This window comes from Cheilinus undulatus, linkage group 1 (genome assembly GCF_018320785.1).
Source record: "Cheilinus undulatus linkage group 1, ASM1832078v1, whole genome shotgun sequence".
Lineage (NCBI taxonomy): Eukaryota > Metazoa > Chordata > Actinopteri > Labriformes > Labridae > Cheilinus > Cheilinus undulatus.
In genome coordinates, this window is record NC_054865.1 from 23,671,206 (window position 1) to 23,697,764 (window position 26,559).

Consider the following 26,559-nt stretch of genomic DNA (forward strand, 5'->3'; position numbering starts at 1 on the left):
AAATTATAATATAATAATCTTGAATTATTATTTCTTTCCTTCTTTATTTCTTTTTTCATCCATGTATTGGTCAGACTGGAACTTGATCATCTGTAGCAGCAGCAGTGGTTTACTGTATATGTAGTGTGTGCAAATTTAGCAGTTGGGGAATAGCATTACATAATTATTCATCCAACACTCATACAATATAAAACCAAGTAGCCAGTTTTATACAGGGCTAGGGTTACTTTGATCATCACTTGTTGATTCTGCAAACTGTTCTCTTTATTGAATATCGCTTTGTATATCGTGAAGAAATTGGAGAAAAATGTCACATGTGCAAATCTGCCTATATTAGTTCATCCTGAGAGACTGTGCACGAAGGAGACTAGTGAGAGAGGTCACCAAGACACCTATGACAACTCTGAAGGAGATACAAGCTTCAGCAGCTGAGATGGGAGAGACTCTGCATACAACAACTGTTGTGGGGGTTCCTTACCACTTAAAGTTTTATGGGATGGGGCTAACGAGAAAGCCACTGTTGATGAAAACTCATATCACATCTTGACTAGAGTTTCCCAGCAGGCATGTGGGAGACTTCATGGTCAAGTGGGAGAAAGGTCTTTAATCAGATGAGACCAAAATGGAGCTTCTTGGCCATCATACAAGACGCTGTGTTTGGCATATTACCACAAACAGACCATCCCCACTGTGAAGCACAGTGGTAGCAGCATCATGCTGTGAGGATGCTTCTCAGGACTTGGCGCTGGAAGGATCGTAAAGGTAGAGGGTAAAATGAATGATGAATGTGGCAAAATATTGATAAATCCTGGAGGACAACCTTATTCAGCCCACAGGAGAACTACTGCTTGGCAGAAGATTTATTTTTCAGCAGGAAAATGACCTGAAGCATACAGCAAAAGCTACACAGAAACAGGTTAAAGACAACAAGGTGGATGTTCTGGAGTGGCTGAGTCAAAGCCTGTTTCTAAATCCAATAGAGAATTGGTCTCGCTAGTGAAAAGGGATGTTCACACCTGATCCCTGTGCAAACTGACAGAGCTTGAAAAGTTTTGCAAAGAAGAATGGAGTAAAATTGCAGAGTCCAGATGTACTGGCTTAAGGGGGATAATATTTTTACGCTCACTTATTTTACATTACATATTTTTATTTAACTGACATCACTTTGTAGAAATTTGTTTTGACAGGATTACTCAACAGCAAGAGGCTAACAGCATACACAGCTTCATCTTTAACATTAAATTAGTAAGTTTATGGTGGCAGTTACATAAAAATAATGTTTGAAAATGGTCATAAAATATACTTCGGTGGCTGTAAACAAGCCTGGGTAGCCCACCCGAATATTGTGTGTGTCTGGCAAACATTCGTCTTTATATTACTCATTTATGTCAATGACCAAAGATACTAAGTTTACTCCCAAATAAGAGAAAGGAAAACAGGAAATCCCTGAAACATTTAGTGGTTGATATTTTTCCTATCTCTGATTAAATGTGGCATTGAGTTCACCATCACCTTAACTTTCCATCCATTGTCACTATTCATGACAATCCCTAGATTAAATGATCATAAAAGCTCTTTAATGCCGTTTCATCATGATGTGATTTCCTATAAAAATATTTCTACATTATTAGATGTGTGTCTTTAATGCATGCTTCATGGCAAAGATAATGGCTGTCAGTGAGTGAGGCTGAATGACAATGAAAGAAGTCTTTGAGAGTGTGTGAGATGAAGAAAGGGCATTAGCCACATTACCAATGCATGAGTGTAATGAAAGCTTTTTGTCAAAGATCTTGCATAAACACTGTTGGTGTGCCTCTGTTTTTCTTTCTAATCACATTTCTTCCTGTCTGCTCCTTAATGAAAGGTTGAGTAAAAACCTTTATTTCCCATGAGGCCTCACTCTAATGGTGTTTATTAAAACTGCAGATTTAAATCAAATCATTTTGCAGAGTTCTGATTGTGTGTTTATACCAACAGGATGGAAATGTCTGTCTCTAGCTTGATTTAAATTTTACACTCTGTGTGTATGCCTGAGCCTTTATCTTCATCTGACAGTCTGAATACTAATACTACCATAGTTAAGATCATTTGTACAACCCAGCATGGGGTGTACCCACATCAACACCACACACACTTTTATACGTATCAGTCTGAGCTTTGTAATGGACACATCAAAGAGTTGTTTCTTATTCTACTCTCATTTTTACATTCACTTCTTTGTTATTGTTGTATTTCACTGTTTATTTCTGTCTTCTCTTCATCCTCTCTCTCTTTTAAACAACTTTTTATTATTCAAATCCTCTCTGCATCAGCCTCATGTTGAACGAAACAAGCCGTCTTTGTCCCCTGTTTGAAGCCCCTCCTCTCTCCTGGAAGTCTGCATTTCTTGATAATTTGTGTATGAAACGTATCCTTTGAATCTGGTGGACCACCCTGGGACAATGTGGGAGGTTTGTACACCCCATTGTTGAAGCATTTCCAATATTTAGATTTCTTAGAAGCCTTAGTTGAGTAGAAGTTTTAGTTTGGCCCTGTAGACTTTAGAAGAAAGAGTTTTTTTCACTGTTGATTTTATCAGCTTAATGAGATTATATTTGTCTTATATGATTTATTTTCATAAACACACGTTTGACTTTGCTTTTGTGTGTTTCAGATGGTTTAAGTGACAATACAGCGCCCATAAAAAGTATTCACCTTCTTGGATGTTTTATCCTCTTAATGATTTTATGGTCACTATAATTTGGATTTTTTTATTTTTTTTTTTTTGGCAAAAAAAAAACAAAAAAAACCTCAATGTCAAAGTGAAAACAGATTTCTACAAAAGTAGTGCCAGTTAAATGATAATATGTAAAAGTAAAATAAGTAACTGCATAAATATTCACCCCCTTCAAGTCAGTATTCAGTAGATGCACCTTTGGCACAGCACAGCTCTGAGTCTGTGTGGATAGGTCTCAGTTAGGCTTGCACAACTGGAAACTGCAATCTTACTCAATTCTTCTTTGTAAAACTGCTTAAGCTCTGTCAGGTTGTACAGGGTTGAGGCATGAACAGCTCGAACAGCTTTTCGAGTCTAGTGTATTGAGGTCTGGGCTTTGACTCAACCACTCCAGAACATTCATCTTGTCTTTAAACCATTTCTGTGCAGTTTTCGCTGTATGCTAACATGATGCTGCCACCACCGTGCTTCACAATGGGAATGGGGATGGTGTGTTTATGATGATGCACAGTCTTTGGTGTTCACCAAACAAAGCGTCTTGTCTGTTAGCCAAAAAGCACCATTTTGATCTCATCAGATCAAAGAACTTTCTCCCACTTGACCACTCAGCTGCTGAAGCTTGTAACTCCTTCAGAGGTGTCTTGGTGGCCTCTCTCACTAGCCTTCTCCTTGTACGGTCACTCAGTTTGTGAGGACAGTCTGATCTTGGCAGATTTAAACATTTGCCATGATGGATTTAACTGAACTCAGTGTCTTGGATTTTTTTTCTATCCATCACCTGACTTATACTTTGAAATAACTTTTTTCTGAGTTGCTTGGAGTGTTTTTTGTCTTCATGATGTAATGGTAGCCAGGAATACTGATCAAGAAGTGACTTGACCTTCCAGACACAGATGTCGTTATACAACAGTTACTTGAGAAATTCACTTCACTTAGGTGATCCCCATTTCACTAATTGTGGAACTACTAGCACCAACTGGCTGGACCTCTTTTGAATTAGGTCAGTCACTTCAAATGGGGTGTAGAGATGGATCATTCGTGAACAAGCTGATTCAAAGATCCAGTTCTTTTATGTGAACGAGAAGAGCTGGATCCCGTTTGAGAGCTGTTTTTTATCATTATAACTATTACTTTTCTTATTTTTATGTACGTTGTTTGTGTGTTATGTGATTGATTAGCAGGAATGATCTTTTCTACATACAATTCCACAGGCATATCTCACATTAGGAACACAAGCTTGATGATATAACATTTATGTTTAATATCAGGTGTGTCATACATCCCAGCAAGTGAGCAGAACTCATATGACCAGCAAGGTTTTTCCATTTTGTTTTGTTTTGTTTTGTTTTTGTTTTTGTTTTTGTTGTTGTTGTTGTTGTTGTTGTTGTTTTTTTTTTGGGGGGGGCAGTATCTTTTGGAAAATAATAGCATGTTATTTTCATCATTTCAAAAAATTGAGCACAGTTGGACTAAAATACCAGCACAAATATCAATCATACAATCATACATCATGACATTGCGGAGGGTCAAACGAACATAACTGGCACCCAAATGGAGAGCTCTTCTTGCTGAGCCAAACAGAATGATCCAGATCACTGAAAAGAGCCAAATTCACATCACGAATAGGCTGAATATTAATGCAGTCACTTATTTTACCTTACATATTTTTAGTTAATGGGCATAACTTTGTAGAAATCTGTTTTCACTTTGACATTAAAGAGTGTTTTTTGGTCATTTTTTTGTCAAAGAGCCATTTATAAAATGATTTATAAAATCAATAATAGGGTAAAATGTCCAAGGGGTGGATATTTATTATAGGCACTGCAGATGTCCATTATTAGCATTTTTTTGTTTTTGTTTGTTTTAATGATCAGATTACAGACAAACTTCTACAGTACATACTGCAACATTTCTGCATTAAGGTTGTGAAACTTTCTTATACCATGTGTTTCAAAATGATTCTTAATGATCAGTAGTGTGAAAATGTTGAGAAACTTTATAATCTTCACTCATACTTTAACCAGAGGAGAGAAATCACTGTCTAAATTGTACAAATATATTGTCAACATATTTTCCCATGTAGACAGTATGTGTTTGCCTGCAATGTTAAGTAATTTAAACAATAAATTTCCCAATATTGGATGTTTAGACTTTCTATTTCTGTTGCTTCCGTATTAAGCAGGTACAAATGATATTAGATTTTTAAGGATACAAAATGCTTTTAAATGACATATGATTAATTAAATTATTACCGACATTGGTTCTTACTATAAACAGTCTTTTTTTATGGAGCATTAGACCTGGCATTGACGTTTTTCCTTTATTGATATAATAACACTGTCTTACTTTAGAGCTCATTTTAAAATGTTTTGATGTATCCTGAAAACTTGATGAACTGTTCATCTCTAACATGCATGTTTGTGCAGGGAGCAAATGATGCACAGTTTTTAAAGATACTATTGGCTGCAGTTTATTCTTAAGAAATGAAGCCCTCACTGCCTCCTTTTCTGTTTTTTTTAGCCTTAAAGGTACCAAATCAGTATGACCGGAGCTTTTTTATGGTAGAACTCACTGATTTTGTGCTGCTCTTAATAGATTGATGTCAGCTATCATAGCTCTTAATAGAAATGTTTATACCTTACATAGACTTTACATTACCTTTCCACAGAGGCTATTTTTCTTTTACATTCCTGTTTTTCCATGTTAAGAGATGTAGTCAATGCACTTTCTTCTTCTCTCCTCAACCACTTTGTTTTATTAATTTATTACATTAAGGTTGCTGAATTACTTTCATATCAGCCTCTTTTGAGGTATTCCTGGATGTTTTAAAACATTTATGTTTCCATCTGTCTTTACTTTCAAATAATTTCTCTCTCATTTTAGCTCTTGGGTAAATAAAAAACACTTCCCCTGCTCTCCTCACAAACAGTCCACATGATCACTGATAAAGCATTTTGTTAACTCCGTTGATGAAAAACATTATAGACATGTCTTTTATATCAAAAAGCTTTTATTTTGCTTTTAAAGAATGAACTTCCCTGGCTCAGAAACAACCAGCTGGTAAATTTGAAAAATCAAATCTTTTCCATCTCAAAGCATGTCATGTTTCAGGGGCAGCGCCAGAAGGGGTTCTCAGGTGCCAAAATATGCAGAAATGTTCAGAACATATGATAAAAGTGCTGCTGGTTCCCTGCAGCAATTTAACAAATTATCTTTCTCTCCTGTTTCCATCTTTTATTCTCTCTCTCTCTCTCTCTCTCTCTCTCTCTCTCTTTTAGGTGACGTGTAATTGTTTCACCATCAGTGACGGAGAGCTGCAGGAGCTTGGAGTTGGGCTTTATCCGAGGTAACAAACACACACAGAAAGACTAACTTAGGTACACACATCTTAAAGCATCATTAAATTCAATTAAACTCAAAAATGCAACAAAATTTAAATGTATTTCTAACCAACCCCACCCATCCTTTACCTGCTTACCTTCAAACCCCCTCCACACTCCCCTCGTTGGGTTCCTGACAGCTCTTTGAAGAACGAGGGAGCTGGGAGGAAGAAAATAAGTGAATTTTTTTGTTGTGAGGCGAAAACTAGAAAATGGATGTTGACAGAATATTATAACGTTGTTCTGGGAGAACGTCAGCAGAGAGAGAGGTGAGAACGCGGGGGGGGGAATAGGAGGTTTGACTCCAGCTGATTTGTGATTCTGGTCTGGTATGTGGGTGTCAAACACACAGACAGAGCCAGGCGGTATGCACTGTAATCCTGGCATTGAGTCCAGGGTGAATAGGGTGGGATTTGGCTTGTCGTTGAACATGTTGTTAGAGTTGCTTCACAGGCACACACACACACTCACAGACACACGCTCTGCAGGTATCTCCGCCAGTTTATCTGGCTGCTGTTGAGATGTCAGATGGTCACAGTGGCTTTACCAGAGCTCAGCCAAACCGTGTGTGCCTGTGTGCATGCGTGTGATTTGTGTTGTAACTCATCCATAAATGATGGGCCCGTTCACAGGATAGTCCCCTGCCTATTCATATTTTGGGTTGCCTAGCAACCAGAGGGTTTGCTGAAGAGAGGGGATTACTCTGTTGAGGCTACACCTCTGTTCACCCCGACACTGTTCATTTTTCTGCTCTCGTTTGTCGACTCCTCTCTGTCTCCTCTGTGTCGCTGTCCTCCTCTAAGTCTCTGATGATTGGCTTATTGAAATAATAATAGTCAATTCTGTCCTCTGGGCTCTTTATTAGTCTGAGATGGTTTCAAGCTGGATTAATAACATAGACCTTTGTTCATTTGTTTTAATCCATCCTCATATTAAAGTTTAAATCATCTCAGATTCAGTCCTCTCAAACACTATTTTCCCCACTTCTTTTTCTTTCATTCATCAGTGCCAGACACTGATACTCTGTTAAATAGGCTCAATGATGGCAAATTGTGGATTAAGGTCCTTTTAGAATCTTTCTAATAGTTTTAACAAAAACCTTTGGCACTAAAGCATAAGAATATCTGACGCTGAACTGCTTAACCAGAAATACTCGCCCATTTCGAAAAACAAAAAACTCACATGTGTTTAAAGTGTAAAAGAAAGCAGAGTGTGATTATTTTAACAACATAGAAAATCGATACATAGAAATATTGTAACTGAGATTTCTTTGGCTGTTTTTGGTAGGGATGCTTTCATACAGATACCAGTATATGGTATCAGAAGCTGCGTTTCTGCTGCCTTTAGAAATGCACAAAATCTAAATAAATGGTAATGGATACACCTCAATTTCAGAAAACCTCTCAAATATTGCAAAAAACGTTTTTACGCTCTCATGAGGAGGTTTATCAAACATTTCGATAGGCTATAGAAATATATCACTAAAGTTTAACAGAAAAACTTTTTCAGCATTTACACAACACAGGACGTGATGTGACCAGTTCATATGACCAGTTCACTCCGAGACAACATGGCGTGGTACGTGTACAAAGAAGAGAAGACTGAAGCTGTTTCTCAAAGCCAAGGAAGGAACCTCAAACAGCAGTTATTGATGGATACTACGTCATCGACTGCCGTTGGAGGACTGTTCCACTCTGGAGGATCCTCAAAATTTTTCCAAGGACTGAGTCCTTCAAACAGAGAATTTCCAGTGATGCACATGTGTATTCTCTGCGAGCAGGAATTACCCACAATCCAATGCAGATTGTTTGCCTTCTCTTAAATTAAAAAAAAAAATAACGGAATATCAGGAGGAAGCCAGGTCCTAGCATGCTCAATACACTTTTAAATGTCCTGTTTCCACTGTTAATATGTTGCCATTTTTATTTCATATTATCAAAGAAAACTGGATGGGTAGCACCGTATAATAAGATTATAATAAATGATCAATATGATTAAACAATTATATTATTATATATTATGATTATATGATGATGTGATAGCTTATTACATGGTGCAGGGTAAAACTTGTGAAAGTTGTTGTTAGTACCCCTCCCATTTTGATTTCTGCCACCACCGTGTATGTGGGCGGGACCCTTCCTATGCCGAATCACACACACTCACTGACTTGCCTGTTCCAAATATGTGTTCAGGAGTTGCCAGGGAGGACTCTGGCCTGACCTCCAAGGGTGGATCCTTCCCACCCTGGACTGGTGGGTCCTAGTGGATCCTGGTGGGTTTGTGCACAGATGATCCACCAATCATGGTCAATCTGGTGGTTGGCAGAAGAGAGGCAGAGCCACTAGAAAAAGTTGTTAAACAAGGTAAAAAAAAATGAAATTCACTAGATTCGAAGGTTGAAGAGGAGCCAGGTTACCTGACTGGAAGCTGGAGGCTTCAGCACAAGGTGATTAAATGGAGATCTTGGTTGCCAAGAATTAGCTGCAGCAGCGATGCCTAATGAGCTGCAGCCGTGACTGTCCAGTGCTCCTCCCCTCACCAGCCAGCCTGCAGACAGACAGAGAAAGAGAGAGAGAGAGAGAGATCTCCAACACAAAAACAGCAACCCAACATTATAAACACAGAAAATCACATAAACAAAAGAACACAGGGTTCAACCATGACAATAGCATATTATGAACTAAAGTGACATTTTATTCTTAAGTAGATCATGGAAAAGTCAATCACCCCTATTGTTTCTCATTCAGATCTTTCCAATGCGAGAGTTGTATGATAGCAGCTGAATCCAAATTTAAGGATTCAGCTTCAGCTTCCTTGTTTTGTTTTTCCTCACTTTATCACAGTAGATGTGAACATAATCAGCAGTAAAACTCTCGGCATCAGACGCATAGATAAATATTAAGGTATGCAGCTTGTAGATCAGTTCTGCACAACAAAACACAAAAACAAAGAGTCTCTGCTTAAAATAAAGACAGAGCAGAAGGTTTTAAGTAGTGCTTTAATTAAGACTTAAATGAATGGTCCTGAACTGTCTGTACTGTCACACCCAGTCAGTATTTCTCTCTCCATTCTGCAGCGCACAGCAACAGTTAGTTTCAGTGAGTGTGAGCCGACACTGCTAATGTATGATGTGCTTTAGTTAATTAATCTAATTAGTATGCTAATGAGCTGCTCTCCACCAGATAAAAGCATCGTTCAGAGGGCTTAATTTCTAGTTGATATTCAACCCATAACTCGTGCACTGTAGAACAAAGCCAGGGGGTTACTGCAGGTTTTACAGAGGCTCAACACTCGAAACCATGCACATGCACACACATGCCAGCATGTACACACATACTCACACAGTCCTTATCTCTTGCCCACATTGTTTTTTTTCTATGAACATAATAAAAGAGAGGCTCGTTAATAGAGAGCGTCATAAAACAGACAAACCTCTTCACTATTTGTTTTCAGCCATGTGTGCAGTGACAGTCAATTTTATGGGTTCAAGGAGATCTTAAAAAGCATTAAAGAATCCCAAATTAACCACAATAAAGTTTTGGAGGAGATGCACATCAGTTAATGGCTTTGATTAAACAAATTCACATGGTAAATTGGCAGTTAGGGTAATTTTTATACAACAATGCTGACGCCTGGTTTCTACTTACACCAGAGGGGGCCAAATTTTTTCCACTGTAGGGGAAAGAAAATATGAAATGATGGTGGGGCCACTTTCATATACCTCGCCTTGTGTACATTTAAGTTAGTAAAACCAATGTAATGTTGGTTAAGATATGCTTATGGATTGAGTATGCCTAAAGCTGGGTATACACTGTGCGATTTCAAGCCGACCGTATGACGGTTGTGGCAGAATGTCATCTCACAGTGTGCGACTGAATCATTTACGACGCATGACCATCGCGCACGAGTTGTGTGCTCACACTGTGCGACTGAAATCGGGACGGACTGTGACAGAAACCCACGGAGTTTCCTTTTTAAAAAGACTCACACTCTCAGGGTGAAGTGTCTCCATTCATTTTCTCTCTCTCCCCCCTCTATCTCTCCCACTCTCTGTCTTTCTCTCACTCTCTCTCCCTCTCCCACTGTCTCTCTCGATCCCACGCACACAAACATCATCACCGTCTGTGTCTGTCTGTGAGCTGCAGGTCTGTGGATATGAATATTTCCCGCTCGTTTATTTACTTTATCATAGCAGGGTGCATCAGAAAGTGATTCCAGCCAGTCATGGTAATTTAGGACGTTGTCTGACCGTTGACAGAGGAGAACAATCTCCCAAAGTTGCTTATTTTGTTTGTGTTTCTGCTCTGACTGTGAAGTGTCAGGAGTCGTATGACCAAAATATCAAACGTGCCAGAAATCCTCACGACCAGTCGGGAGCAGGTCGTGTGGTCATACGATGCTATGTCGGCCGTCATATGCCCCTGTATACAGCACGAGAATTGACGCCCAATCTGACTGAGAGTCGCAACTCCAAATTCTTGGCTGAATCACAGGAAAATCGCATAGTGTATACCCGACTTAAATGACAAGGTAAACAGCCAATCATTTTAAGGTTATTTAGGAGGCCAATCAGATTTCAGGGAGCCCTGGTCCTGGCTATCATTGGCACCGCCCCTGATATTGCTGCCATAATCTGTCAGGAAGTTATAAACCAAGATATAATTATTTTAGTTTGAAATATGTTTACCATTTACAATGTTGTCTCAGTTAAGTCATACATTTTTCTTGTGCTAATGTTTGTTTACAGAATTAACATGGTGTCATTGACTTTTGATGAAAGTATGAAGTACATTGTACTGACGTCAAGCTTAAGCTTCTAATGTGGGCCATGTTTTATTGTTGTAGAACTTATGAGTGGACTGTGGGCCACATTTGGCCCAGAGGCCATAGTTTGGACACCCCTGACCTATGCACATATGTGTACAGAGATAAGTCAGCAGAGAGTGCATTTATTCCCGTGGGTATCTCAGGGATATCCATTGTGTCTTCAAACACCTCCCCTCCGATATATTAAGTATTTGCAGGACTGAGTGTGGTATGTTTTTTTAAATGAATTTTTAAAACAGATTTTTGTCTTCAGTTCATCTGCCAGTGTTGATTTTCAAAGAGGATGGAATGATTAAGACAATCTTGTTTATTTAGTTTCAACAGTAGGCCTCATTCATAAATGTCTTCTTAAGATTTTTCTTAATTTCATTCCTAAATGCATTCCTAAATGAAAGTGAAAAACCCAATTTTTTGTTCTGTATTCAGCACCAGTAGGGGGACATAAAATACATGCTACAAACACATAAGACAGATGATATCGCTTGGATAGTCAAGGCATCGCTCTGCAATGAGCAAATGATGAAACAAATGCACTCCAGAAGATGTAACAAAAAAAATGTGGGGTAGCTATTTCAGCAGGAATATGATTCAATGGGAAGCTACAGTTGTTACACAAGGATGTCAAATATTGGCACCTAATTTAAATACATTTCAACATTCATCGGTGAAGAATTTTTTTGTTAGATAAATATTAATTGGAAAAAATCCCACTAATGTGATAAGTCCAAATTCATCATTTCACATTTTGCAGTTAAGATTAGGTGCAGCTGATAATCGTTATCAGCATTTTTATTTTCACGATAATCTGCCAGAATCAATTAATAAAGTGTGTCTTCCCCTCTTGTTTTGTTTTCTACAGTCTCAACCAATGTCCTGCCCTAAACATTATCTGACTGGTTTGAAGCCACACAACTTTCAGCCAATCAACACTTAGGCCTGGGTGGCACTGACACAGGGAGTGTAGGGCATCACTTCCTGTTTCCTGTTGCTACAATGTTAGTCTGTGCTGTTTCTCATGTTGACAGAGTTAGTGCTAAATTTTTTATTTACCTTACATTTTTTTAACATGCAGTTTTACTTTTGCCCCATTAGGTACATTTTGTTTTTCATAACAAATGCATATTGGTTTCAAATATATCGGTTACATGCACTTCTAACAATCAATATCAAGATCGCACTGAAAAACCAATATTGTTCAACCCTTAGGTAAGATCAAACATTGCATGCTGAAATCATGTATTCATGCATATGTTTGATAATATAAAAGTACTGATTTGATTAAAATGTAGTTTGATTAATTTAGCATTATATGCTATTGGGCATTAAATCAGCTTATTTGATTGCAGAAATGTGCAAAATTTTATAAACCATTGTACATTTTAGTAGTTAGTAGTATTGTAGTGTCGTATTCTGCTTAAATACCAAAAAAAAAAATCAATCCCACCCTCAACTGCATCATCCTTTTAAAACGCTAGATGATGAAAACAGACCATGATGCAGCACAGATGGAAGATGAACTGCACTAAACTTTCTTAAAGACTTATGTTGGGTTTTTTTTACATTTATTGTAGAGATAGGATGGTGGATAGAGTCAGAAACAGGGATGAGAGAGTGGGAATGACATGCAGTGAATGAGCCACAGGCTAGACTTGAATCTGGACTACCTGTGTGCCTGGGGTGCAACCTAACCACTAGCAGTGTTAACTTCGGAAACAAATATGGGAAGTTTACTCGCTTAATTTGTTCAAATTCATGTGAATAACTCACTCCACTCACATGTCAAATTGCATGTATGCGAGTGCCCAAAAACTAACCATAGTGCTAACTTGGTATTAGATTATATAATAGATGACTGAAATAAAGTGACAGACAGTTGTTTTCACAACTTACCAGGCTATCTGACCTCCTCACTCACTTTCCTCTTTGGGTTGTATAGCACGGGGTGTCCACAGACAGACAGCACAAGTTTCTACTTTATTCTGGGTGAATGAACTTAATCTGAATTAAAATGAATTTATCGAGTCCATGGCAGTGAGTCCATCTGTCTTTTGCTATCATGATCTAGGAAATGACAGATCTTTCCTTAACCCGCCTAAAAAGCCTCCTCATTGTTATATAATTAAAACCAAATAGGGAAATACTTACAAAAACAATCCTCCTAGCGTTCAATCAAAGTGTAAAAAAACATTTATATTCGGTGTCATGTTTTTGATGCTGACACAGCCTGTCAGTGTGTCTGTGGATCAGTGGGAGTTTTGTTTGTTATAAATTTGGTGATACTAATCAAAAGCCTTTGTTGTGACAGGAGAAGAATGCACTTCTTTTTTCTGTCTATTTTTGTGTGTCTGATGAGAGAGTGACATTTGTTATGACAGAAACAGAGATCTTGTTTGGTCTCACTGTGCAGGGAATTATCAGTGTTTGTGTGTGTCTCACTTTTTCACAGAAAGATTGGACTTAATTCAGTTTATGCAGAGTTGTGATTATGCAAAGGCATGGACCAGATGATTTTTAACCCCCCAACAGCACCTTAGTGTCCCTCTGCTGTCAGACTGAACTGAGATAGATGGAAGTCCTAAGGGAGATGTGTCACTCATCATGTTTTTTTCTCATTTATGACTTTGTCAACACAAATTACCATTTCAGTCAATGTTGAGCAGAGTGATTTTACAATCCCCTCAATATTTGGACACTTTGCATAGTGTGGCTCAGCAAGATCAGGCTTGTCTCCATCGTCATCATGTCTTCTCAGTCTTTTAACCATAGTCAGTGCTGGGGTTGTGTCATGACAAAGTCAGGACACATTAAATATAATAAGTGATAAGTGCTGTTTTGTTTGGATGTTTGAAAGCTTCAACCAACTCTGATATTTTGTCAAAATAGATTTTTGATTCAATACAGTACTTTGCCTCACTTCAAATTCAGCAGCACAGCATACAACAATATCAGCCTACTTAAGTCTCAAGTTGACCTTTTTGATGCAAAAGTTTGTTTGTTTGTTAACCATCCCAACAAATAACTAACCAGAGCTCTTTTAACTACACACCACATAAAAACTCATAAATACAAATTTAGTCTTATCATCATTTATCCCATATTAGCGCTTGTAAACAGAACTCAACTGTAATCACTGTTAAACAGTAAAATCCAACCATAGTGGTTCCTTTAGAGTAGTCCCAAAGAAAGACAAAAGCGTCCACCAAGGATAGTTTACTACAGTCCTCTTCTCATCGTCCTCCTCATCAGCTCTTCCCATACTGCTGCTGCTGATTAGCCCAGAGCATGAACACTCAGTTCAGTGAAGTGACACGGTGCTCTCACCATCAGCCTTAATAATCCGTGCTTTTCTGTTCAGCCCAGGCCCATCCTTGTCCTGGCTGTCGCATCGGTGTTTATGCTGCTTAGCTATCTGCAGTTCCCTTTGTTGGGGCTTTGCCTGCAATAATGACAGATTCAAAAACCTTCCTTACTGTTGATTTCCATGTTTACTTTTCAGCTGCTCTAAAATCCCCTGGAGATGGGCTTTGTTTGACATCATCCTAGTTGATCACATAATTATTCAATGCTTAAATTGGCCATGTGCTTTCTTACTACATAAAGAACTCCAACACCGCACAGAACTGTAAAATTACTTTAAGTTTATGTTACTCTGAGTTTATAAGATTCTTGCAACATATCTTCTGTCTAGATAACTCAGTATGGAATATGTAATTATTCCCTATTTACTCATGTAGTAATTGGCATATTTTTCAGCGGACATTTTGGCCGTTAATATTCTCATCTGCTGGACATCTGCCCATGAAACCAATCAAAGACTGGCAATACCGACTAACAGAAACTCTGTTAGGATATTATTATACTGGTTTTACCATTTGATGAACTAACCTTATTACTTACATGACAACAACATATTTTACCACTCTGAGTTTGATATACATCATTTCAACAGTGCAGAGAGGAACTGCTGCTAGGTCTGGGTACTTTAACTTAATCAAGCTATTAATATCAAGTTATATAGCTGATGTGATTTAATTCTAAGAAACCTACAGTAATAATTTTTTTATCAGTTGTGAAGTATATCAGCAGTGTATTATAGTATGTAGTTTATAGTATATATAAGCAAACATAAAACACGTTATAGTGTCCTTAGCCTTAGATGCTGGGCCGTCATCATTCTTAACTGTGTGACTGATCTGCAGCATTTTAAAGTGAATGTTGTATTCCATGTATTTTTTCAGTATTCAGGCTGAATGCTGGTGCTATTTCCCAGCAGCCTTTGTGCTTTCTGCCTTACAGTGGTCATAATAGCAGTGACTGGCCTGCTCTTTTTTAGAAGTGTCTTGAGGTAATATTTGTTATGAATTTAAGATATACAAGTAAAAATGTATTTTTAAAAATTTGATTGAACTTTAAACCTTTCAACTCATGATTATAAGTCATCCACTGAAGAGAGAAGCCTTATATTTTTCATTCAACATGATTTGTTTAGGCTTGCACACATTCATACACTCCAGATTTTCCAGGAAAAAAAGTCAAATTTAAACATTGAATCCCATATAACATTTTTCTCTCTTCTCTCATCTCCATTTCTCTCTTTGCTCTTCTTCATCTCCCCTTCCCTCTCTCTCTCTCTTCTCCTCTCTTTATCTCTTACCTCCCCTCCTCTGGTTTCCCCCTCTTCTTCTCACCCCTCATCATCTCGTTTGCTCTCTCCCAGCTTATCTCTGTTAAACCATGACTGTAGGCCCAACTGTGTGATGGTGTTTGAGGGAACAAGACTGCAGCTGAGAGCAGTTCAGGATATCAGCGCTGAAGAGGAGGTATGAGCAACAAAAAAACAACCCATAATGCATCTTCACAGCATTTACAACAAACAATATCAGTGGGGGTTTATCGACTGTGCTGTCGCCTCTTCTTTTATGTTCAGGTTCTTTATGACCAAATTTTATTGAATGTTTTTTATCCTCATTTATTGATGGAGAAGCCAAGGCCTCTGGCTGTTTTGATTAATACATAATCTGAAACTAAGAACCATATTTTCCATCAACACAGTTTTATTGTTGTTATCATCTGGGTAACGATAAATGTTAATGGAGGAACAATGAAACTAATGTTATTTTTATGGTGGTCAAAATTCTAGCTTAGTGAAAAATCACTGCAGCACAAGCAAAATGACACCTTCTAGTTGGCAGAGTCTTTGCTCATTTTCCATACTTCAGCATCTCTCCTGACAATTTGTAATGAGATGCAACGATGCCATCTGGAACATTACACCCACAAAAAGATAAACACACGCTCTACTTGGACATATTTTTGTCCACCATGCAGTTTAAATTCCAAATCATTAATCCTCCAGCAGAGATTTGCACTTAATTGTAGAAGATAAACTGTTACCTACAACTTAGTGCTTATAGCAGAGAAGTGTGGGCAAAAGTTTAATTTGATCAGAGTAAATGATATGATCTGAAAGTAATCTGTTTTCTGTGTTTTTAGCTCACTATAAGTTACATCGAGACGTTGTCACTGACTGAGGATCGCCAGAAACAGCTGGAGGAGCAGTACAACTTTACCTGCCACTGCCATAGCTGTGATTCTCAGGAGAAAGTAAGGAATTGATATTAAAGTTTTCATTAAAGTGTTCACTTTCTGTTCAGTGGGGTTTACATTTGAACAGAAAAATAACTCCTTTCTTATTCTAAAAAATATCAACCTTAAAAAGTGTCAACCTTAAATTTAAATGCTCATAATGACCCAGATAAGATGCGTCTTTTAAAGCAATGATGTTACAATTTGTTAGGTTGAATATTTCTATCAGGCCGTATTTTGAATATTGACTACAGGTGAGATAATTTTGATCAAAGACAGTGACCGATGTTTGTTTGATGTATCCATTGACAATATAAAACGTGACTGTAATCTCACCCACTGATTTCTGAAGACTCATCATGAAGCCAGACGGTGGCTGTCATCATATTGTTAATGCTTGATTGTGTCTCATCCATTGTTTGATCATGAAGTGTTGTTTTACATTGTCTCAAAACACTGATATATTATTTATAATATTTTACAGTATCAAAATTTATTTAAGTTTTTTTTCAAATGTAACACCAAATTCTTCTCTCTCTTTCTGCTGTTGTAGACACTTTCTTGTACAGGTCAAGCTACTCTGAGATACACCTCATTCTCTTTCCAAAAATTATTTGAATATTATCATCACCATAGCAGAAGTCTTTGCAGTTCCTATGCACAACTTTATAGATACAGTGCCTATAAAAAATCTCCACCTCTCTTTTATTGATTTTATACATCAATCATGAATTATGGTAATATAATTTGGCTTTTTTTGACCAAAGAAAAATAAACTTTCTGTTGTATTATTGAGAATTTTCTCCAAAGTAATGTCGATTAAATAAAACTATGGATTGTAAAATAAGTAACTGCATGAATATTCACTTCCTTCAAGTCAGTATTTAGTAGATGCACCTTTGGCTGTGATTACAGCACTGAGTCTGTGTGGATAGGTCTCAGTCAGGCTTGCACATCTGGACACTGCAATTTTACTCCATTCTTCTTTGCAAAACTGATCAGGCTCTGTCAGGTTGCACGGGGATCATGTGTGACGCACTTTTCAAGTCCAGCACCAAATTCTCTACTAGATTGAGGTCTGGGCTTTAACTCAGCCATTCAAGAACATTCACCTTGTTGACTTTAAATCTCTTCTGTTTAGCTTTCACTGTATGCTTCTGTCATTGTCTTAATGAAAAATAAATGTCCTCCCAAGCAGGGCTGGGCAATTAATTGAAAATTAGATTAAATCACAATATGGCCTGCTGCAATTTTCAAATTGCAAAAGGTGCAATATTTTTTTTACCTGAAATTTATGTCAAAATACCAGTTAGAAACTTTTTTTGCAGCAGAAATGTTATGCATGACATGTCATACAATCGTTCAGGTGCCATTATTTTTTAGAATAGTCTACAAAAAAATCCTACCTTCTTCTTTTTTGTACTTTTAAAAAATTAAATATAAGAATGACAAAAACCCTTCAGTCCAACAATTCATATCCAATTTGCAACACGAGTCAAAATCATCAGAATTAGACACTTTTAAAGAATCGTTCAGCCCTAGTTTAGGAATAACGGAAAGTTAAGGAATTATCACATATCAAATCACAATTGCAATATTGGGGGAAAAAATCACAATTAGATTATTTTCCGAAATCATTCAGCCCTACTCCCAAGCCATAGTTACAGACTGAATAAGATAGAGACTGAATAAGATTGTACTCCAGGGTTTTCTTATATTTTGCATTCATTTTACTCTCTAACTTCACACACCTTCCAGAGTTGACTGAAGAGAAGCATCCCCACAGCATGATGCTGCCACCATCGTGCTTCACAGTGGGGATGGTGATTTTGTCTTAATGTGCAGTCTTTGGTGTCAAATATTGGGTCTTATCTGATGGCCAAGAACCCCCTTTTTTGATATAATCAGACTAACAAACTTTTTTTCCACTTGACCATGGAGTCTCCCACTTGCCTTTTTGTGAACTCTAGTCCAGATTTAATCTGAGTTTTCTTCAACTGTGGCTTTCTCTTTGCCACTCTCCCATAAAGCTTTGACTGGTGAAGAACCTGGGCAGCAGTTGTTATATGCAGAGTCTCTCTCATCTCAGCTGCTGAAGCGTGTAACTCCTCCAGAGTAGTCATATGGGGCTTCCTTCTTTCCTTCTTGGGGGTTCTTTATGCCCAATCCAAAATTATGGTTGTCTGCTATACAAGACCCATAAACAATAATCAGAAAACTGTTCCTTAACTGCTTTGTAGGAAAATTCTCACCTATTAATTGACATTAATTTTAAGAATTCTGTTTTTCCTTTGATAAAAAAGAGGGGTTATCAAATTTATTAAAAAACATCAGCTGAAACTCCTGACATGTTTTAAGAGATGGGAACATTTCCTCTTTACAGCCTAACAGAAAAAATCCAATTATCCTATCCAAATATCTTTATTGATTCCTCTCTCCTGAGTTTATGATTGGATCATTTTTCTTTCAGTAAACAAAGCCATTATGATCAGGGGTGCAACAATTAGGCAGTAAATCAATGGATTAATTAAAAGACATTTAATCGAAAGCTGAACTGGTTACTGATATATTGTGTTGCCATTTTTTTTAAACTTAATGGACTATGTTATATTAGATATATTGTTAATCAGTGTTGAGAAGAATAGTAAAAATATGAAGTTTTAACTTCTAAGGCCCTTTGTCAAAGCTTTTTTCTTGGAGCTCCCATGACCACAGTTCCTGCTAGTTACTCACTTTCTTCTTCTGCTTACTATGGTGATTTTCTGTAGGTTGTCTCACTGCACTTCACTTCCTATGATTGTGGCCATCAAGAGTGATTTAAAGCTTTGTGTTTCTGTGTAATTTTTGCTTTAATTCAATGATACTTCAAAAGAAAATGTTAAAACACAGGAAAGGAATTAAGTTCCAGTGTTATCAACAGCATTTAACCTGGGAATTTTACCACTGAATAGACAAATCAGTTAAACTTCCCTGCCCAGTCATTGCTGACAAAGTTGATATCAGAGATGCTGCCTTTTCTTGATTTTGATTGGTCAGTGAAGGAGAGGGATTCTTGTGAACGAAGCAGCACAACCGAAACATCTGATGCTGAGGGTGCTTAGTGCTGATACCCCTAACTACAGTGAAATTGCATTGAAACAACACCATAGCCTGTAGAGGAACACGGGCCCTTACTGCCATGCAAAGTTCCACAGTCACGTTTCTGTACACTTTCTGTGTCTGCATGAAGACAGTTCATCTGTGCATAACGTGTAACAGTGTACCCTCTCCTGTCCTCTCCTCCTTTTTCCTCCTTCACTCTGTCTTATCTCCTGCTGTTTTCCTCTCTGTCATGCTCCACCTCTCCAAACACACAAACACACACTCCCTCTCTCTCTTTGTACCCTCTTCTCCGCTCTGACCACCTGCTGAAAAATGAGAAATATTATCTTGTCTTTCAGCTGCAGTTTTCCTTTCCATCCATCTTAATCCACTCAGTCTTCCTGTTTCTCTCTGTCTCTTACACAGTGCAAGTCTCCATTTCTCTCTCTCCTTTTCCCCCTCGTTCTCTCTTTTGTCCCTAGCCGTCACAGTGTTGGATGTGACACTTTAGTCTTACACTTCGGCAGCACAGCAAATGGTTTGAGATAGGGTAATAGAGAGTGCTCAGAGTATTCTTCGGGACAGTGGCGTTCATATTATTCATCTCAGCTTTGTTCTGCTCACACACACAAACCCGGTGTCTCCTGCTAATCTCGAGCTGATGACGGCAGGCTGCTCGGTTGTGACCCAAGTTGTCAAAGCCACAGATGAGTGTTAACATCAAAACAAGGATGTGATGTTTGTGTGTTTTTCTTCTCTGTCTGCACAGCTGTGTGTAGAGGAAAACTGTGTGTAAAGTCAGTCAGCTGGAGTGAGATATACAAAGAGCAGGCAGGAATTTAAATGTTCTAGTATTAACAGTTATGTTTTATTAAACTAACTATTCTGTCTTTTATCACACAATGGAGTTCCACAGGGATCAACCCTTAGACCAATTTTATTTAGTACACATTTTAATGAGCTGCTCCTGATTTTTCAAGGGGTGACACTAAAATCTACACTGATGCTGAAACAGGAAAGAAAGCTGCTGCCTAATGTTAAAGCAGGCTCAACTTTACTCATATAAGGCTAATTACTCTTAGCTGCTAACCTGTTTGCACTCTGTGATTTTCTTCTCTCTTAGGCTGGCCACACAAAAGATGGTTTTCATATCTTAAACAGTTTTTAAAATGTAGGAGGCTACAGCCTTAAGGACATTTTCAAGCAATTTTTTAATCGTATAACCCTCCAAACATGCATAGATGACACAGCCAGACTGTAAGACTGCACACCTGCCATCCATACAAACAATCCCCCAGTGCAGAGTGCCAACACACGAGATCATGCAGAAACTTGTTGGATCAAATTTAACATTAGAAGTAAAACTAACACTGAGAATGAGGGCATCTCTAGTCACCAAGTCAAATGCCTTCTGGAAGTCAAAATAGGCTGCAAGCAATCCTATGTTGAATTCCCAGAAACACTTGGTGAGGACCTGAAGTGCCAGAATGCTGTCTAATGTAGACCTCTGGCATGTGAAACTTGACTGTTCAGGTCCCAGAACATTCTCAGCATTGTCCTGCAGATGTTTAAGGGCCTCAGCCTCCTCTGGAAGCAGAGACGACTCAGGTCTTTCTTGTAGACAGCCAAGGTACTCTTTGAGTGGCCCAGTTAATTGTCCAAGTACACTCCCAAGTACTTGTAGTCCTCTATAATGTCCACACTGACCCCTTGGATGGTAACAGGGGTCATTGACACCAAGAACGCAAAGAAAAGCAACTGCATCAGGGTACTAATTTAATAGCTGGCTCCAGCCCAACAGTTGTGTTGTTCATACATGATAACTGACATTAATGGTGTCATGTGTATCTGTGTGTCATGTGTGTTGATGTTTTATGGATCTTAAGGTCTTATCTTTTCTCTTTTTCAGGATGGTATCATGCTGTCAGGATCAGAATCAAGCTGGCAGCAGCTGAAGGAGGCTCTTCCTAGACTAGAGAAACTGAAAATGGAGTCCAGTATCCTTCACATATGTGCTGTATTGCCTGGATGAGGACTGAATACAGCAATGCTGCTTCACTGCCAGCATTTCATAAACACTGCTGTGACCAAAAGAAATATTTCACTTTGTTTTTCATGATGATATTTGGCATGCTTTTATCCTTGGAAACCATTTTACTGCTACATCAAATGTAAGAATCCAAACACAAAAATGCATGAATCACATGTATCAGTTAGGTGGTGTGGTACTCACTGATTAATGCACTTTTTTTCTGAGATATACGTCATCTTAGAGAAACAGTCTGTGAGAGCGGCTGTCAGAGATTTACGGTCTGAAGCCAGAGCCCTCTCAAATATTATGCCTAGAAACAGCACTGTTAATCAGCCTTGTAAAGAAATTATCAGTCTTATCTCTGATGGTCTTTTTTTCTCTCATAGGTCATAAAGAATCATCAGAATTGATGTCATAGTGAATTAAGCAAAGTTTACAAGTCACTTTCTAACTGAAAATGGACTACTTGAGAAGTTCCAGTCTGGTTTTAGAGAGAACCACAGCACAGAAACTGCTCTTTTAGAAGTTCTTAATGGCTTGTTTTTAGCAGCAGATGATGGCAACTGTGACTGTGGCGTTTGACACAGTCAACCACAATATGCTGATCACCAGGCTCAAAGATTGGGTTGGGATCCAGGGACAAGCTCTAAATCTTCTTAAATCATACCTGGAAAACAGAAGTTTTAAAGTATGTTTTAATGATTTATCCTCCTCTTCAGCCCCCCTTGTCTGTGAGGTTGCTCAGGGGTCTGTTTTTGCTCTCCTCCTGTTTTCAGTGTACATGCTGCCACTTGGTGCTCTCATAAAAAAAAAAAAACATGGCTTAAACTTTCATTTTTATGCAGATGACTTACAGCTCTACCTCCCACTAAAAAGCCAAATCCCACAGTCACTACAATTACTTTTCCACTGCTTCTAAGAAATAAAACACTGGCTGGCTCAAAACTTTCTACTCCTAAATGAACAAAAAAACTGAAATAGTCCTATTTACTCACCAGCACCCTACAGAAAGACCTTGGCCCACTATCATCCCAGCTTCAGCAATCTGCAAAAAATCTTGGTGTGATTTTTGACTCTGCTTTTAAGTTTGACAAACAAATAAATTCTGTAGTGAAAGGCTTCTTTTATCAACTACGTGCCTTAGCAAAAGTTAAACCATTTTTTTATGCTAAGGCACTGAAAAAATTATTCATGCTTTTATAATATCACAGCTTGACTACTATAACTTTCTCTATCTGGGGGTCAGTCAGTCTGCTTTGTCTCGACTGCAATATGCTGCAGCCAGATTTTTAAAAGGAACCCTGCATGATCAGACAAGTTCATCTTGTTGGATAGATATTTGTATCTCTCATATACATATTAAACTAAAAAACTCACAAGATAACTACATTTTGAGTCATTTGAGTTTATAAATTCAGCAGGAAACTGCCATGTTTTGGTCCTGTTTGGGCCGTGCTGGCACCGTGACGTCACAGTTCCACAGTGATCCTATGCAGTAACCGCTGTTTCAGACTGGCAGCCAGTGTTAGGGCTTCTGGTTTGTGCCTTTCAAAGTATAAGTCCGGTTTAGCATTTCTTTGTAGAAGCTCCGTTCTATGTACATGATACTTATATTTTGAAAAGCTCCCGGCACGCTTCCACTATACACTCAATGGATTTTTATTGAGGAAAAACTTTGTAGGAATGACAATGCTTTGACAGCAGGGAGACAAAACCAACATGCCGCAAACTCATGTCAGCAACAGCTGCAAGCAGAAAAAACGTCTGAAAAATGGTTACTGCTTAGGCAATAGAGAGGAGCGCTGCGGAACTGTGACGTCATACTCCGTGACACGGATGAAAACATGGCGGTCTCCTGGTGAGTTTATGAGGTGAAATGAACTCAAAATGCAGATATGTGGGATATCTAGTGAGTTTTTTAGTTTAATATACATTTGAGACATACAAATATCTATCCAACAAGATCAACTTGTCTGATCATGCAGGGTTCCTTTTAACAGGTCCACGCAAACGACAGCACATCACCCATGTACTCACCTCCCTTCATTGCCTCCCAGTTGATTTTAGAATTCATTTAAAAATTTTATTGCTGGTTTTTAAATCTCTCCATGGTTTAGCCCCTCCTATTTATCAGACCTTTTGACCTCATATAACCCACCTCGGTCCCTCAGATCCTCTGAGCAGTCCTTCCTGGTTGTCCCTAGAGTTAAATATAAACTTAGAGGTGACCTTGTTTTTCCAGTGGCAGGTCCACATCTGTGGAACAATCTGCCTCCTCAAATTAGAGGTGCTAACACTATTCATTCATTCAAGGCCCAGCTCAAAACCCACCTGTTTTCCATGGCTTTCAATACTGCTTAGAGACGTCTCCAATCAAAGAAACATTCTCCTCTCAATTGAATGTGTACTCTCTGCCATGTTATTGTGTCTTGTCTTATCTATGATCTCCTGTAAATGTTTGGTTGTTTCTTATTATGCTTTTAATGTGAAGCATTTTGGTCAGCTGAAAGCTGTTTTAAACATGCTATATAAATTAAGTTTACTTATTTACTTACTAAGTTTGATAAATTTCATTTGGAATAAATCTTCAAAGTTAAATGCTTTGATTTTGAATGTTTAAATAAAATCAACACTTATACAATGTTATTGTCATCTACACTGGTAGAAATTGATGTGCAGTTTTTATTATTAACCTATTTTATCATTAAGGTTTTTCTGTTCCTTAGCGACCCTCCAGATTGGGGAGCACTGCTGGAGAGTTGTAGTCATCTTTTATCAACAGCTGGAGGTGATGTACCGGATGAAAATCTGTATAAGCTCCGACTGACAGACATGGCTTTAGATGCTGCCGTCCAGCTGGGACTCTGGGAGAAGGCTCTGCAATATGGAGAGATAACACTTCCAGTATACAGGTGAGTCAGTCTGCATGTGTGTCTCAGGCAGCAAAGGCAAACTGAAAAATCTTATTTAAAAAAACAAATCACCTCGGTGCTCAGATTGGGGGACTTTCTCCTTCTTTAGTCTTGTTTGCACAGCAGTGTGAGAGAAAGGACAACATAACTTATCCTGAGTGCATCTTGAGTGCAGCTCCGTGAGTCAAAGCAGACTTTAACAACTTTTCTGCCAATGTGGATTTTTACTTCAGAGCTATTACTACAGAGATTTGACTGATTCTCTTTGCTGATGCCTGCGTGGTCTTCAAAATAATTTCAGACAGCATGTTTTGTTATTTTGGACTGAAATCCATCATTTTTTAGGACTCTGAAGCAAAGCTGGAGATTTTCAGACAGATTACCAGCAAAGAAATAGTCGGGGCACAGCAAGGGTAAAAAGTAAAGTGAAAACTTGTATCATAGTGATCAGGAGAGAAAAGTTGGCTTCTGCTTGTTTCAAAGTTTGAACCTGAGAATGAACTCTGAAAGCAGAGACTCAGAGAGTGCTGAGAGACTCAACTCATTGGATTCACTCTTTGACCTGCTAGTAGGAGATTTCCTTCTGTTATACCTGTGGAGGGGAAATACAGCTCAATGTGATTTGTTTTATGGTTAGTAAAGAGCAGACACAATGGGGAGAAGACTGAGAGGAAAGTTCAGAGTTTGTCTTTTGTATCAGTAGTGGTTGAGAATAGTCAGTGCATTATAACTATAAAATCACAGAAACTTGATAAATGATTTGAGTCAAATAAATGAAATGTAAGCACATAGAGTTAGGGAAACACTAATTTGGTAATGTGTGGACTGCAGGAATGCTGTGCTGCCACTGAGACTCAGTAACTTTATTGCCTTTCTTAACATTTTTAAATGTATGGGTTTCAGAGCACTTCACGCCAACATTTGAAGGTTAAAAGTAGGTTATATATAAAAAAAGGTTTCTGCTTTTCTAAGTAGTATTGGTAATCTATTTTAAACAGCTCTGTGTGCATCATAGCACCCTTTTTCAGGGAAAATCACCAAGAAATCATGAATTAAATGGCAGGAAACCTGTCCTGGTATAAGTGGCAGCTGTAGACCTGGAAACTTTACCCTCAAAAATCAGATCAGATTCTCCTTAGACATTGCTTGTTGACAAAGCTGGTAGACAAAGTCCAGCTGCTTTTTTTAATGGTCAGTGGGGGAGATGTGACACTTTCTTGTGCTGTTCGAAAACTATTCTCAACTATGAGTGCTGCACTGAAGGCATTTTTAGTTGGTTAGGAAGCTCAGGGAGCTGGGCACTAAAAATTGACAAAGGTGTATTTGACTCATCGTTTTTATACCAGAGTGTATCGTTGGCTGCTGCTGTCTGCTTCATTGATAATTGATATTGAACAGAAATTAAATTCTTCCCATTTTCAAGCACATTTTTATAGGTAGGAACTTATTTAGCTGTTTCTGACAGAGCAGATCAATGGTCAAGCTCTGTACATGTTTAAATGCCTTTATTCTGATGATGTATGCATGCAGACACACATCATACAGTAAGTGGATCACTGTAGTGCCCATGTCCAAGCGCCCAATCAGATTGAAGAAATATTGCACATTTAAACAGAGTTTCAATAGCCACAGTCTTCATTGAATGGAATTCAACCTTTGCAGCTTAATGTTACAAGAATCTACCATCTGCTCAGGTGAGAAGAAAGGGAGTTTAACAATCAAATCATACACAAATATAAATAGAAACTAATGAAATATCTTTTTATTACTACTGAACACATTCAGTGTACCTTTGAGAAAACTCAACTCACTGAACCCCCTTTCTGCCTAGAGAATAAAATTGTGCAAACCATGGTCTTTTCTTAAATTGCTTTCATGATAGTAGACAAAAATGAGAACAAATATAAAACAAATCTATAAATACAAACAAAACAGGCAGGAAACACAACAGACATTCATAATTCTACAATAAATTAGATACACTAATATAGAAGCATCATTACTGCACGGCCTGTACAATTAGAT

The 26,559-nt window shown here is 38.1% G+C and overlaps 1 protein-coding gene across 1 annotated transcript in view; it reads left to right on the forward strand.

Moving 5' to 3' along the window:
* Nucleotides 1–26,559, forward strand: part of smyd3 (SET and MYND domain containing 3) — a 139,561-nt gene that overhangs the window by 100,738 nt on the left and 12,264 nt on the right. Inside the window, exons 6-10 of the mRNA XM_041788482.1 lie at nucleotides 5,995–6,062; nucleotides 15,641–15,743; nucleotides 16,417–16,527; nucleotides 21,500–21,587; nucleotides 24,360–24,534. Of these exons, the coding sequence (XP_041644416.1) occupies nucleotides 5,995–6,062; nucleotides 15,641–15,743; nucleotides 16,417–16,527; nucleotides 21,500–21,587; nucleotides 24,360–24,534 (545 nt within the window). The remainder of the gene's footprint in view (nucleotides 1–5,994; nucleotides 6,063–15,640; nucleotides 15,744–16,416; nucleotides 16,528–21,499; nucleotides 21,588–24,359; nucleotides 24,535–26,559) is intronic.